Consider the following 14,941-nt stretch of genomic DNA (forward strand, 5'->3'; position numbering starts at 1 on the left):
TCTGCCACTTTCCCAGTCAGTTTTAACAAGGAAAATCAACTGGGGAAGCCAGATTCACTTACGGATTGTGAGGTTTTATTTAATGACTGCAGTGATCACGCTAAAGACCGTGGTAAAAAAAATGGTCCTAAAATTGGGTCTAGTCACATGATGACTTGCTTTAAACTGCACCAAGTTAGAATGGAAATTCTGGACCAAATTGTGGTTGCGAGTCAAGGATTACCGATAATTGCCAGCTCCGCAAATTCATTGTTAAAGAAATTCAGAAACTATTCAAACATTCTTGAAAATATAAACAAATTACTAGTATGATCTTTCCTCCATAGAAATGAACAATACTAATACTACGTTGAAATTATTACTTTGCATGTTGAACGTTTTTCTCAAGATACAAGCTCTACAGGATTCAAATTCAGGGTTTAGTCCTGTAAAAACAATGCAGCTCTAAAAATGTTGTTGAATAAATCTCTGTAATCTAACTGTCAGCAAATATTTTTTGAGTATATAATTGTCCTTATTTATCATGTAGCAAGTAAGCTGTGTAGATACTAACTAAATAAAAACATGCCATAAAATGTTCTATGTAAAAGGCTTCCTAGCAACAGGAGCCATGGTTGCCTGTCTTATATCTACTTCCAACTCCCCTATGCCACCATGAGATAAAGAGATACACACATACACAATTCTATCAAAATACATGTCACGTACACCACCTAAGGCAGGCCAATTTTAAAACCCTGAAAATTACAGTTTTTTAAAATCACATTCATTAGAATATTCAAAGATATAATTCTATACTTTTTCCCCCAAAGTGAACTGCCATACACATTTAATGCATTAATCTCTATCTACTTCAAATATATTTGCTTGTTTACAATTACATTTTATATTTACTGATTCTGGATAACACTATAATAGGTTATATTTGCTGATTCAGTATCAATTTTACTCCACAACATATTAGGGCAAAAATTATACTCACATTATTTTCTTCTTTTTTTTCCCCTTGGTAAAATCAATAAACATCTGCATTTAACATGGCAAATACCAAGATGTTAAAACATATTTTTTTAATCTCACTCATGTATTAATTCTTATTAATGTATTAACTTATTAATGTATTTCAAATGTAGCTTGATTCTATCTCCCATTAATCTCACAAATAAGGAGGAATGATTAACTGTGAATCCAATAATCTGGAAAACTGGAGATAACACAAATTTTCTACCTATTTCTACATAGATGAGAAGACAGAGAATGCCCCTATAAAAGAGCATAAGAGAGAAAAGCCTGCCACGTACTTGGGGATAATCTGAGAATTTTAGGTAACAAAATACATCCAAAATTTGGGCTAAGCTTATTCACAGCTGGGCTTATCTATTTATTCATTTATTTATTTTATTAAAATTTATATGCTGCCCTTCTCCCGAAGGACTCGGGGCGGCTCACAAGTACAAAATGACAATAAAAACAATAACACTAAATAGCATTAAAAATCCAATTTAAAATCCCCCAGTTAACTAAAAAACCCAACCAGATCAGGTGATTTGAGTAAAAAGCCAGGTCTTAAGATCTTTGTGGAAGGAACGGAGATCAGGGGCTGTCCGGAGCTCAGAGGGTAATTCATTCCAGAGGGTTGGCGCGGCCACCAAGAATGCTCTCAATCTGGGGGCCACCAGCCGACATTGTCTGGCTGATGGCACCCGGAGGGCAGCCCTATGTGATCACACTGGGCAGTGGGAGGCCAGTAGGAGGTGGTCCCGCAAGTACCCTGGGCCCGTGCCATGTACGGCTTTATAGGCGAGAGCCAGCACCTTAAAGCGGTGCTAATCTATGAGAATATATATGTTTTAAAATTATCCATACATCCTATGTATACTCATAATTAATCCTGTCCATGAAGAAGCAAACCCTCAAAATTTTAACCATGAAAAATTTGCCACCCATGGAGAAACCAATTGTGAAAATTAAAGTACAACTCTTGAGGTTGGTTTATCCACAGATGACACATTTTTATGATTTTGTTAAAATTAAAAATAGGTTTATACACAGATGGGTTTATATAAACATATAAAAGGTATTAAATTCACAAGCAGAATATGAATATAACAGACTTTCCCTAGTGTTTCTATTATTCAGTGGCACACTAACCTTTAATGTTGCAGAAAATGCCATGATGTACTGTTAACTACTAGTAGAAATCTGCTCTCTTAAAGCCATTATCTAAGTGGTTATTATTCTGCTGTAGCAAATGCTTTAAATTAACCACTTGCTGCTAAAAAAATTGTTTTGATTTGTCCTAAATTTCCTGAGTACTTCTTGTCAACTTGTGGTTGGGCACTGAGAGAAATGAGATGCTGGGCTATATTTAAGTCCTACTTCTGGCATAATCTAAGTAAGAACTGAGATTTAGCAGAATACACATGCAAAGCTCCTTCATATAAACACTCTATTGTACAGGTGGTCCTCAACTTACAACAGCAATGGAGACTGGAATTTCTGTTACTAAGCAATGCATCTGTAAAGTACAATTGCACTGCTTAATGACAGCAACCCCTATAGTCCTGGTTCCTATCGTTACCTGAAACCCACACTCATTAAGGGAGGCAAATTCGTCCAGCCTCCCACAACCAAAGAGGGTGAGTGGGTAAGCCAGCAGGAAGTTGCAAAGGCAGGAAGTTGCAAGTGTCAAGCCCATGAGGAATAGGCTGATGCTGCTGGGTAGAAGAGGGAGTGGGGAGCAAGTATGAGAAGTGCCATATAAGTCAAGGAGGGTGTGAAGGGAAACAGGTGGTGCATGGGTTAGAGAGGGTATGCAAGAGACGTCATATGGCTTGGGGAGGGTGTACAGTGATGCAATTTGGGTTGGGGAGGATGCATGGGGATCAATAGCGGGTTCCACTTACCTCTGCTACTGGTTCGAAATTGGGAATGTGTGCATGTGTGCATTTGCTTTGCTCATGCTCAGGGCTTCTGCGCATGCGCAGAACATCCGTGATGATGTCTGGGCGAGTGGGCGGAGCCTCCCACCGCCACCACTACCAGTTCGCCTGAACCGGGGCGAATTAGTAGAAACCCAACACTGATGGAGATGCATGAATGACTTATGCAGACTGAGGGCACAGAGGATGAGGAGGGTGCATGAGTGGGGAGACATACCCCAGCGGCTTGTGACCCTCGCTGCCTATTTCCCTCTTGACTTTCCAGGGAAATGGACAGGGTTACAAAATCGCAATCACATGATTGTGGGATATTTGTAAACCAGTTGTAACTGCAAATGGTAATCACATGACCATTAGGATGCTGGGACAACTGGAATTCTGAGAACCAGTTGTAACCCACCATTCATTCACTGTTGTCTTAACTTGGAATAGCCACTGACCGAATGTTCATAGGTCTAGGATCACCTGCACAGACATGCAATTGTTTGGCTCTATAGATATAAAAATGTAATACACTTTTTAAAAGGTTGTGCCTATTTTGGGATTCACACAGTAACCCCCACAATCTCACGAAAATAATTGTTTCATCCCCTACTGAAACATTTTCATTAAAATTGCTTTGCACTTTCTCTTTTCGTGTTTGACCTTTTTAATTAATACTTTACAACTATCTTTTTCTCTATATGCATATTATACATTATCTTTTTGATTTTGATTTTCCAAGTCATTTTTTTCACCTTTCATCTCATTTTTCCATGAAGCATCTTTTTTTCATAATTCTTATTTGGATAAGTCTACGTATGCAAATGTAGAGTTCCACAATTAGTGAAGTAGTTCCACAGAAGTACGTATTTGTCTCATTCTGTTCCAAGCAGCTTTCAATACATTCTCTTTCCTAAAGTCCATTTTCATTCAATCGATCCATTTATCTTCTAATTCTTTTTTTAAAAATAGAACTTGAATATTCTCATCTAAAAGTCATTTTCTAAATTGTTCATCGTAAAAAGATCACATTATGTTCATTTGTTTCCTTGTGTATAAAATGAAAAGCTTTTTGCTTAGTCTACATATTCAAAATGGAGATTTAAAAATAAAAATCCAATGTCCATCAAAGAATTTTCCTTTGTATTCATTTCTGGCTCTCTGAATCACTGGATCACTTTTTTTATACTTAATGTTTCCTTCTTCCCTCTTGTTACATAATATCTTTGTACTCAAGTTGATGTTCATACATCATGCATATATGAATTTCAGAATAAAACATTATTGCACATTTGTTGATTGGGCAAAGTTGGTAAATCTTGCACTCTTTCCACTCCTCTCCCATAACTGCCCCCTTACCAGTATTACATCCTTTACTGGAAAGAATTCTACCAGAATATGCATTTCAATCCAAATAGAGACCACCAAAACTTATCTGTTGTATGTCCAGAACAGTGTATGCATGTTATGTTCTAGACTGGCATAACCTGAAAATGGCACTGGAATAAACTAGCTTTAAGTATGTTTCCTTTTCTTTTTCTGATCTTAAGCCTTTAATGTTTTTGTAATTCTTACGCCTTTTCAAAGATTCACATAACATTGCTTATCTTGAAAGAGGATAGGAAAATGAATAGGTAGTCTTCAACTTACAACAGTTCATTTAGTGACTGTTTGAAGTTACATCGGCATTGAAAAAAGTGACTTATGACTGTTTTTCACACTTACAACCACTGCAGCTTCCCCACGGTCACATAATCAAAATTCAGGCGCTTGGAAGACTATCTATTCATTGACTCATATTTATGACGACTGCAATATCCCAAAGTTATGTAAACACTCTTTGTAACCTTCTGACAAAGTCAATGGGGGAAGCCAGATTTACTTAACAATCATGTTACTAACTTAACACCTGCAGTGATTCACTTAACAATTGTGGCAAGAAAGGTCGTAAAATGGGGCAACATTCACTTAACAAATGTCTCATTTAGCAACAAAAATTTTGGGCTCAATTGTGGTCGTAAGTTGAGGACAACCTGTATGTCAGGAAGGAGGGAGTTTGTACATTTTTTACCAAAACTGAGCTCTGGTTCTTCCATTATCATTTATACTCCTGAAAAAATATGCAACTTATAAATTCCTATTTTCATACAGACCCACAATCTAACTGATAGCAATCATATGTTCTGACATTTTAGTCTTCTTATTCATAATTAAGTACATCTTTTACTTCCCTATACACATTTATCAACTCTGCTCCACAAAATCAGAATATTTTAATATTTATTACAACTTTTCAATTGTTTTTTGTTTCACATACCAGACTTTAATATTCCATTTACTTTTCTTACATTTCAAGTCTCAATCTTCCATGTGTGTGTCTACTACCAGATAGGCCAGTAGTTTTTTCACACCCATAATTTTGGTCAATCAAGACTTTTAATATATTTTACTGAGATAAAGAACATGTAACCTTCCAAATTATTTGCTGTATTCATAATACATACAGCATTCTTTGAAAATATTAAACATCATTTTTTTTAATATTTTGACCAGCAGGCCATATACAGTAGAACCTCTGGTCACGACCATAATTCGTTCCATAACTTTGGTCGCAACCCAATTTGGTCGTGACCCGAACCTAATTTCCGAAATTGGATTGTATGTAAATGCGATCAATCTGTTCCAGACCCTTACAAACTATAGCTCATTTGTATTTCTACATAGGCACTTTCTTAGACGCCTAAGACAGAGTCTAAATCATGGTAGTCCATGTTTTGTAGTTCTCTCCGGTGTTTTTGTCAATTTTACTTCAAGTCCCAGCGTGCTGTGTGAAGAAATATTTTTCAAATAAATGTATAATGGGGCAAATCAGAGGAACTCTAAAGAAGAGGCGGAAGCACTGCTCCGGCAGCTGCGGACATAGAGAGGCGGGGCACTGTATGATGGCCAAGAGGGCAGCTGTTTCCGTAGCACGATGGAGTCAAGGGAGGTCCGGGAGCCGAAGAGCACTGGCGATCGGCTCTTTTCTCTGGTCTGCAGTTGAGAGGACTGGCCGAGGCGGGGGCGTTAATGGCAGTCTGGCTGGGGCTGGGGCAGGGGCAGGGGCAGTGGTGTAAAGGGTGAGGGGCTCCAGAAGCAACAGCGCTGGTTGGGGGAAGTGAGGGAGAAGCGACTTTTCAAGAAGCGTGAGCCTTAGGGGGCGTGCTTGGAAGAAAGGTTGGGCGTCTCGGGGAGTGGGCAGTGAGAGGAACTGAAGGTATGATGGCCAAGTGAAGCTGAGGCAGGATCCATCGCCAAGCCAAGACAGATTCACTTGATTAGAGGCCATGGTTAATTGCAAAATTAATGCAGTGGCCACACGTGGGTGGCTGTTTTTTGTAAATAAACAACAGGAAATTTGTTGCTTACAAAAAAAAATGGCTCTGATGGGGGAAATTGGCTGTGGCCGTGTTTGATCACCACCCAAGTATGTGTTTGTGACCAGATTCAAAAATTTTGTGAATTTTTTGGTGGGAACCCAATTTGGTCGTGGTCAGAAGCTTTCTACTGTAGTTATACTACTCTCTGCCTTGTGAGCCAATATTGTTCCCCATATGCTACCAAAACTTGTACAGGACAAAGAAGTTTTTATAAAAGATACAGAACTCCTTAACAGAAGGATTCCAGCCTTTCACTCTCAGAATGTAGCTGTTGTGATTGTAACTTGCTTGCCAGATAGAACATATTAACACCCCACATGGCATAAGTGACACATGGTTCTTAATTATGTGCCGAGTCAGATTACCTGAGCCCCTCCCTCTGCTATAAATACAAAAGGTTGATCCTTTTACAACAAAGAACTCACCAGAAGTCTGTGGACTGTGGCTGGAAAAGAGCAAGGTTTTCCATCTCTTCATCAATCTCTGAGTAACAGTTTGTATTTGCAAGAAGCTGGAAAAGTCTAGGAAACTGAGGTAGAAACACATTTGCTTCAGAAACCTGCTATTTCTATAGTAAATAGCAAAAATCTCAAGCCAGGCATTTGTGTCTATTTGTGTATTTATTTATTTATTTGCCTGGTGTGAGGTGTCACAATTTCATATAGGGTATGATATCTGGAGGTTTATTTGATCTTTTATCTATATTTCAGGCTGTCTGCTGAAGATACATGCTTTTCTTTGGAAATTCTGGTGATCCATAACAATAATATGTAACTTTGCTTATCTTTTTCTGGAAACTTTGGGTATAGAGACCTCCACTTTTAATAAAGAACACCATATGTATTTTAGATTTTTCCTTTTTAACAATTTGCCAATTTCTATATAACTTGAACTGGACAGTTCTGCAATTTATTTCAACAATGAATGTTTATATCTTATTACTCCAAGTTAAAACAGATTTTTTTTGTTTTATTTACATCTTACTTTTCCTTTAAAAAGTTTTGATTTTGTTTATGCCTTGTGAAACTGGCTTAGCTCACAAAAGTCACTAGGAAAGAGTGAATCCTGTCCCTGTGCCTCTAAGTTTCAGAGTCAAGAGGAGGCACCACTGAAATTATGACTTTTTAATTGCCAGAATAGCAGCTTAGGGCATAAAAGACCTACCTCTCACAGAAAATAGATTTAGGAGGTAGATAGGTGGTGGTAACAGGAAGTACTGAACTGTTGTCCCCAAAAGTAGTAAATAAACTAAGGGTATAAATACACAGAGGGCTTCCTAAAGAAGCCTCTAGCCATTTTCCCTACAGATTTCACCAATATTTGAAAAGGTTTAATAATATTTGAAAAGGTTTAAATTTACAATCTTCAGAAAAATTTAAGGATTTTAAATAGAAAGGGTTATTGCTCAATGATAAAGCACATATTATGACAGTCGAAGGTCCCAAATTTAATCCTGGGCATAAAAGAAAGCCTGAAAGAAGGGAAGTGTCTACTAATCAATGTCAATAAAAAAAGGTTAGAACAATAACCTATCCCATATTAAGCAGCATGCAATTTTAAGTTAAATTCAGTCTACAATAGCAATTTTGCTTGTTCAAATAATTTATTTGTATACTGACTTGCCTCCAGGAGTTCACAACAGTAGAGATATTACTCCCTCTACCCATTTTCTCCCCAAAATAAAATCCTACAGGCAAGTTGGCTGAGAGGGACTGATTCACTCAAAGCTGCCCATGAAGCAACCCTAGCTGAGAGGTAAACCTAAATCTCTTTCTCCTCTTTAATTCAAGTCCCTAACCATTACATTTCACTAATTCGCTGATTATTGAGACACGTCTTCAAAACTACAGCACATACAACCTCAATTGTGAATATTTTTCAACAATAGCAGACATTATATTTAGGCTCCACCAAATATTAAGCCTTGTAATTGAGAGGAGGGCAACAGATCAGATAAGTGCAAACTGATACTAACTGAAGCACATCTTAGCTTCATACTTATAAAGATGTGATCTGAATTACTACTGAGATTCTAGGGCAGAAATAGGTAATGTATCTTTGATATTCCCCTTGGTATCAGTAAAGCTCCCTGCCCTACGTGACATTAATTTCTTGGCTGGCTGAGACTGCTGAAGATCCTGGGCTTCTACTTCAGTCTCAGTACCATGGTCACTGAGGAATGCCATTGAGCAGAGTGGCCACAAGGGCAGAGATTATGGGGGCGGGGGGGGCAGGTGGATGGGGAGACTTGAAGTTGTATGTGTAGAGGGCTGCCAAACACCCAAATTTTGATTATGTGATAATGGGGGAGCTGCAATGGCCATAACTTCAGGGACCAGGTATAAGTAGAATTCATTCAATGTAATTTTGAACAGTCACGGAATTAATGGCGATTAATTGAGGACTACCTGTAATTGAAAGGAAAGGACTGTCATGTAACAAACAATATAAATATTACCCTGAATTGTACTGAGAAAGTAGGAGAGCAGCATACATTTCTTTTGCTGTTTCTGCAGCTATAAACTCCAATGGGGGGAAAATGACTGCCTCTTCTAAATGTGTATATGCTAAAGAACTCAGAGAAAAGCTAGTCTCATTAGAATGAAAGTATAAAGATCAGCCACATTCCAATTTCAATTCATGGGAGGTAGGCTTCTAATGTTCAGAGATGATATATAAGGCTCTGTCTACATGCCATCTCAGTACATATAAACATGGAATAAGATGACTGACAAATTCCAGGAAACTGCCTTCACTTGTCCATAATAGCAATATGACAAGAATTATTAAAGCACTAGACAGATTAACGATGGTGCCATGGGGATTTTATCTTTCAGGACAAAAGAAAAAAATTAGCAAGGAGCCAGATATGAAGAAAAATGTAGCATAAGAAACAGTTATTTAGTAATATATTTATGAAAAGTACTCAGGTAGCTGCAATGATAATCTGAGAAAAATATTTTAACAAGTAAAATAAAAATCAAAGGAATGGGGGTATCTGTTATGCTCCTGCCTCAAAAAGCTGCCTAGTATTTTCTACAATATTTGATTCATTCTTTGTTTTCCAAGAGGCCATTTCTGTTTGGAAAAAATAGAAACAAATGACCATGAAAACAAATGAAACAGAAGTGGAAATAATGACATATAGTAATTTGGTAAGCCTAGAATGTGCATTTTAATGGAAAGTTTTAAACTAGAGATTGATAAACTGACCATCATAGTAATCTTCATTATGGGCATGCTGGCTACACTGGAGAGTTGAAATTCAAGAGAATCTAAAGTGGTGGCAAACCTATGACATGGCTCTCAATGGTGACATGCCACAATGTTTTGAGTGGCATGCCAGCATTTAACAATACCTAATAACTATTCTTGAAGCATGACCTGTTCTCGTGTGATTTTCGGAGGCTGCAGGGGCCACACGATAATGGGATATCACATGACCTCTAAACCCTCTGAAAATTGTGTGAGAACAGAGAGTGCTTTTATGCAGTTTCAGAGGCTGCGGAAGAGTATTCTCTGAAGTCCCAAGAACTAAGGCCTCATGCAACCCACTGCAGCCTTGGGTAGGTTACAGGGGCCTGTCAATAAAAAGAGAATACTTACCGAAGGTAACTTGCACACAGCAGATTGGGGAACAGCACCAGGTGGCCTTTTTGAGTGGCAGCAGTCAGGTTAGGGCTAAAATTGAGCCCCAGGCCTCTACTTGAGGCTTAGCATTAGCACTGCTTCTACATGCCATTGTTAAGGATGGCCTAAATGGGGAAAATATAATTGTTTCTCTTTTGCTGGGTGTGTGCGTGTGTATGCATGGGTAACGTGCCAGCAGAGCAAAGTTGGGCATTTTCTGAATTTTTTTTTTTATTGAAAAAGTTTTTCAAATACAAATTTCCCCCCCTTTCCCCCCCTAACCCCCCCCTCCCCCTGTGACTTCTTCATAATAAAACCCAAATTCATAACAGATTATATAATACTTTACCATCCCCTTACTCCATCCCTATATACTGACCCTTTCTTTCTAATAATATTATCATATCCCCCTTATGCTATACATTTCAAAAAGACATTCTACTGTAACATTATATAATAACTCCTAATTTAGCATAATATTATTATTATATCTCCCAGTTTAGCGGTTTCTGCTCATAATCTACCCTTTTTCTAACCCCCCATAGATATATCTCTTAAATCAAATCTTTTATGTATATTAATATAACATTTCAAAGCAACCTTCCGCTGTAAAACTATATAAATTCTAATTTAACATTTATTCAATTCATAGTCTACCCATTTCCTTCACCCCCATCGTTATATCTCTTAACTCAAATCTTTTACATATATTCATATCTAAACATAATATCCCTTTTCTTAAACTAAACAATCAATAAACTAACCTGTCTCCACCCACTTTCCTACAAGACTACCATACTTAATAATTCTTAGTATCTTTATTCTTCTGCCCACACCACTAAAAAAATATTCCCTTATGTAAATAAAATCCTCTTAAAAAGACTTTAGGCTTGTAATAATATCTTCTGTAATGTCTTTCAGCTGGATTGTAAACTCCATCTCCCATGTTAGGGTAACATCACATCCTAATTCCAACAGTATGTTCGGTATCTTCAATTACCTTCTGCCCCCATCAATAGCAAATATCAAAACAACAACAACAACAACCACCCGAGTGACTTTATATTTGTATTCCATATAGTGTCTGTAGAGGTGTCTTTTATCCAAATTATTAATTCCAACCACCGTAATAGGGTAACAGCCAGATCATCTGCGTGCCCCAATTCCATAACACTCTTACCTTGTGGCTCAGCATAAACGTAGTATATTTATCAAAGAATCAAAAAAAAAAAAAAAAGATAGTTCCAATCCATTCAGTTTAAGGCCCTTTTCACATCCCAAAAGTACAGCACTGCAGAGGTCTGTCATTCTCCTCAGGATAATATAAACCAATACATTTGCCGATTATCTTTTCATATATTCAATCATCTCTTAAATAACTGGCATTACTGTTGTTTAGTTTAAAAGTTTTTGTTTTTGTGAGACCTGCTTCTTCTTTTCTTTACTTTTTGTGAGTTTGATTTCTTTTCTGTAAATTGTGTATCAACTATTTGGTTTTCATGCTGATCTATAACTTGATCTTGTTGGTTTTGCTTTTGTTGCTTAAATCTCCATTCTGGTTCTATAAATTGTATATCAACTGATTGATTTCCATGCTGGTTTGTAACTTGATAAGTCATTACATTAGAATCCAAAGCTGCCTCTCTTGTATTAAATAGTCCAGCTGAGACCTCTAAAGGAGAATCCAGAAGCGGCTCATCTGTAAAGACTTCTGTGACTTGTTTCTTCATTACTTCCACCTCCTTCTGCTTATCTTGAATTTCTATCTCTTGTCGATTTTGCTTTTTGAGGACCTTATAGTAAAATTCTTCCGCTTTTTCAACAGTATCTAGCTGATATCTTTCTCCTTGATATCTCAATATTATACCAACTGGAACGTCCCACCTGAATGAAATATTTTGTTTTTTTAGCTCAGTCACCAAAAGTCCAAATTTCTTTCTATCTTTTAACATCTTAGGCAGCAATTCTTTATATATCCAGATCTTTATTCCATACAGTTGTGGAGTAGAATTAAAGGATTTTTGCACAATATCATTTCTTATTTCTTTATCTGTAAAGTAAATCACCACATCTCTAGGCAGTTGCCTTTGCTTTGCAATCCAAGAATTTACTCTATAGGCCTTGTCAATCTTACAAGATACCTCCTCAGGATGAACCTTTAAAATCCCAGCCAGAATTTGAGCAGATATTTTTCTTAAATCATCTCTATTATTTTCCTGTAACCCTCTCATTCTGACCGCAAATTCTGTGAACCGGTATTGCATCATTACAACTTCTTTTTCAATCCCTTGCTTTATATCTTCTGCATTGTAAGTCTCGTGACCAGCTTCCTTTTTAGACTTTACTTCTAAACTATTGTCTTGAATATTTATCAAATCATTTTCAATTCTTTGTATTTTATTGTCCAAATTATAAATCTTATCAACTTCCTCCATTTTAGACTCTAATAATTTGATATTTGTATCCATCTTTATGACAACTTCTGAAAAAGCATTAGTCACTGTTACAATCTTTCGTTGCAGATTATCATACTTTAGTTGTATCATTTCTTTAATTTCCTCCTTAATTTTTCAAATTTCTGGTTCACAATCTCGTGATATTTTGCCATTTCCTTCTGAAGAAATTCTTTTAAATTAAAATCATTCTGCTGAGTCTGTAAGCTCAGAACTTGTTCACATAGTTGTAAATGGGGGAGCACCCCCCCCACTGCTTGTTTATCAGGCTTTATTAATTTTAACGCCATCCTGCCACACAAAAGAACTTTTTTTTTCCCAAGGAAAACTTTTCCCCAAACAAGATCAAATACAAATCTCCAAGAAAAAAGAAACTTAAAATAGATATTTTCCTTCTAGATTCTAGCCAGCAGTATGTATTTCGCTACTTTGTAGCTTTTACAGAAGGACTTTCACTTTCGGCTTTCTTCTTAAGCCTCAGCAGTCGCCATTTTAAACTTTTTTTTTCCCTTCAGTTAGAAACGTTTGTAAAATCATTAAAAATACTTGCGATTTAGGGTCCCAGGTTCAAATCTCGCTCTCTTTAACTGAACCATCTGTTAGTTTTATTGGTTGGTTCAGTCCCGGCGCCTGGCTCTGCAAAAAGGCAGAGTTCTCCCGAAGCCCGGAGCAGCGGCGAGGGAAAATAGGGAGCCACAATCTGCTTGTCCCCAAGAGTAAAAAAAAAAACTCTGGGGACTTCGCAGAGGGCTCTACCTGCCCTCGCCTGCTCTGACTCACATTTCCATCAGGAAATGGAGTTTTTCGAGCCGCCTTTCAGGTGTAAAGGCGGCTCTTTACAGGCAACGGGGCTGGCGGTCACGGAGGACCTTCTGGTGGCGACGGAAGCCAGACCGGAAGTCCGGGCATTTTCTGAATTTTTGACATGTCAAGCCTAAAAAAGTTCACCAACACTGATCTAAAGGCTCATCAGTTATCCATCACTTTTTAAAAAACTGATTGGGCCAGGACAGTTTTAGCAGGTGCCACTCAAGTGAGACCAAACATTTAAAAATCAGGTAACTTCTTTTGACAATAGGTAACTTAAACCAAGAAAAATCTGCTCAGAGAAAAAAAAAATTAAGACATTAATCACTAATGTCATCTAGAAACTTGAGAAAGTAAAAGAAACTTTACATTAGTCTAATTCTTAATCCAAAAACTCAGTTCCAATTATGTAACTTTGTGGCAGTTCCAAAAAATATATATAAAGGACAAGTGCACATGGAAAGGACTAGATTTCACAGGCTTTAATGTCTGTCAGGGACATTATGCACTCTGGGATATCAATTTTACACAGGACAAAGATATTTTTGTGAAGCTACCAATCAGCTTTCATTCCAAGCATACATATTGGATTACCCCTAACTTTGCATTGAGAACTACACATGATAGCAAGCAAGAAATGACCAAGTCTCAGGCTGCAAAAGCAAACATATGAGTAATCTGGGTTAAATTGAATTTGAAAAGCCAATTTGCAATACAAATGTTACCAGCACCTATATTTGATAAGCACTTATATATTTAATATAGCAAAAAAAATAAAGAAAATATTTCTACTCACTTTAAAAACAAACTGCTTTGTTTATTCTATGAATTACACTTAGACTAGTCTATGAATTTTGCAAGACCCATTAGGGCCTCTGTTGGCTTTAAAAGAACCCCTCATAAATAAGTGACATTTGCATTTAGACTTGGGATAAGTAATAGGTTTACTGTATTTGGCATTATATGAATAAAAAAAATAAACACAAGTATTTTAAACCTCTAGAAATTTAAGTCTTAGAAGGCACTTTAACCTCCCTGTTTTCTATCTCTGTAACATACTATATAATATCAATAAACAACACTGCTATTTGTAAACTGAAAATACTACCTAATATATGGCATGTTTGCATGTATACAGACCTATCACTTGGACTCTAAATTATGCATTTAAGCCAAGTATCTACTTTTATAATACAGACAATAACAACAGTATGTTAATGCAAATACTATTGTTATACCATTATCAATTATGATTTTACTTGGGAATTTTTTGCATAACTGTGTCCACACACTGCAATAAACTATAAAGCAGTTTTTTTGGTTTCTGCTGTATGAATGTAACCAGTGTCATTTCTCAACATGCTGTTACTAAGATATGCTGACATTCTAGCTGGCAGCCATTTGGTATGTTTTGGAACTAGATTAAAAAAACTAATAAGCAGTTGTATGTTCCCAAACATACATCTTTTTGGCTAAAAACCAGGAAGAAGCGTCTATGGCTTGCCCACTGTTTCCCACAGTTTTCTGTCACTTACTAAAACCAATTAGGTATTCATATTGTTAAAAGCTTGGTTTAATCTCATCCTGTCATGTTGCTTGCTCTTCCTGGGGTTTTTAGTGTTGAAGTTAGATTGGTTGATTGATTTTTTAAATATAATATGTTGTTTTAAACAGGGTGCCTTCTAGATGCTCTTGCCCATCAAAGTTA

At 36.9% G+C, this 14,941-nt stretch overlaps 1 protein-coding gene across 9 annotated transcripts in view; it reads right to left on the reverse strand.

Annotated features, from left to right (window-relative positions):
- The window catches only part of CELF1 (CUGBP Elav-like family member 1), a 56,374-nt gene that overhangs the window by 36,962 nt on the left and 4,471 nt on the right, over positions 1-14,941 (reverse strand). For 4 of the 9 annotated variants that reach the window (XM_070936979.1, XM_070936970.1, XM_070936962.1 and 1 more), the window contains exons 1-2: positions 6,769-6,852; positions 983-1,026 (exon numbers count right to left, since the gene is read on the reverse strand). The exons of 1 other annotated variant lie outside the window; for it this stretch is intronic. Coding sequence is in view for 2 of the 8 variants with exons in the window: in XM_070936988.1 (XP_070793089.1) it covers positions 6,769-6,812 (44 nt within the window). In the remaining 6 variants the exon portion in view is untranslated. Of the gene's footprint in view, positions 1-362; positions 416-982; positions 1,027-6,768; positions 6,873-14,941 lie in introns of those variants that run through there. 4 more of the 9 variants (XM_070936988.1, XM_070936998.1, XM_070936941.1 and 1 more) reach the window with 3 other exon arrangements.

Source organism: Pituophis catenifer, unplaced genomic scaffold, assembly GCF_029215685.1.
Source record: "Pituophis catenifer annectens isolate HBS135680 unplaced genomic scaffold, rPitCat1.0.hap2 SCAF_1, whole genome shotgun sequence".
Lineage (NCBI taxonomy): Eukaryota > Metazoa > Chordata > Lepidosauria > Squamata > Colubridae > Pituophis > Pituophis catenifer.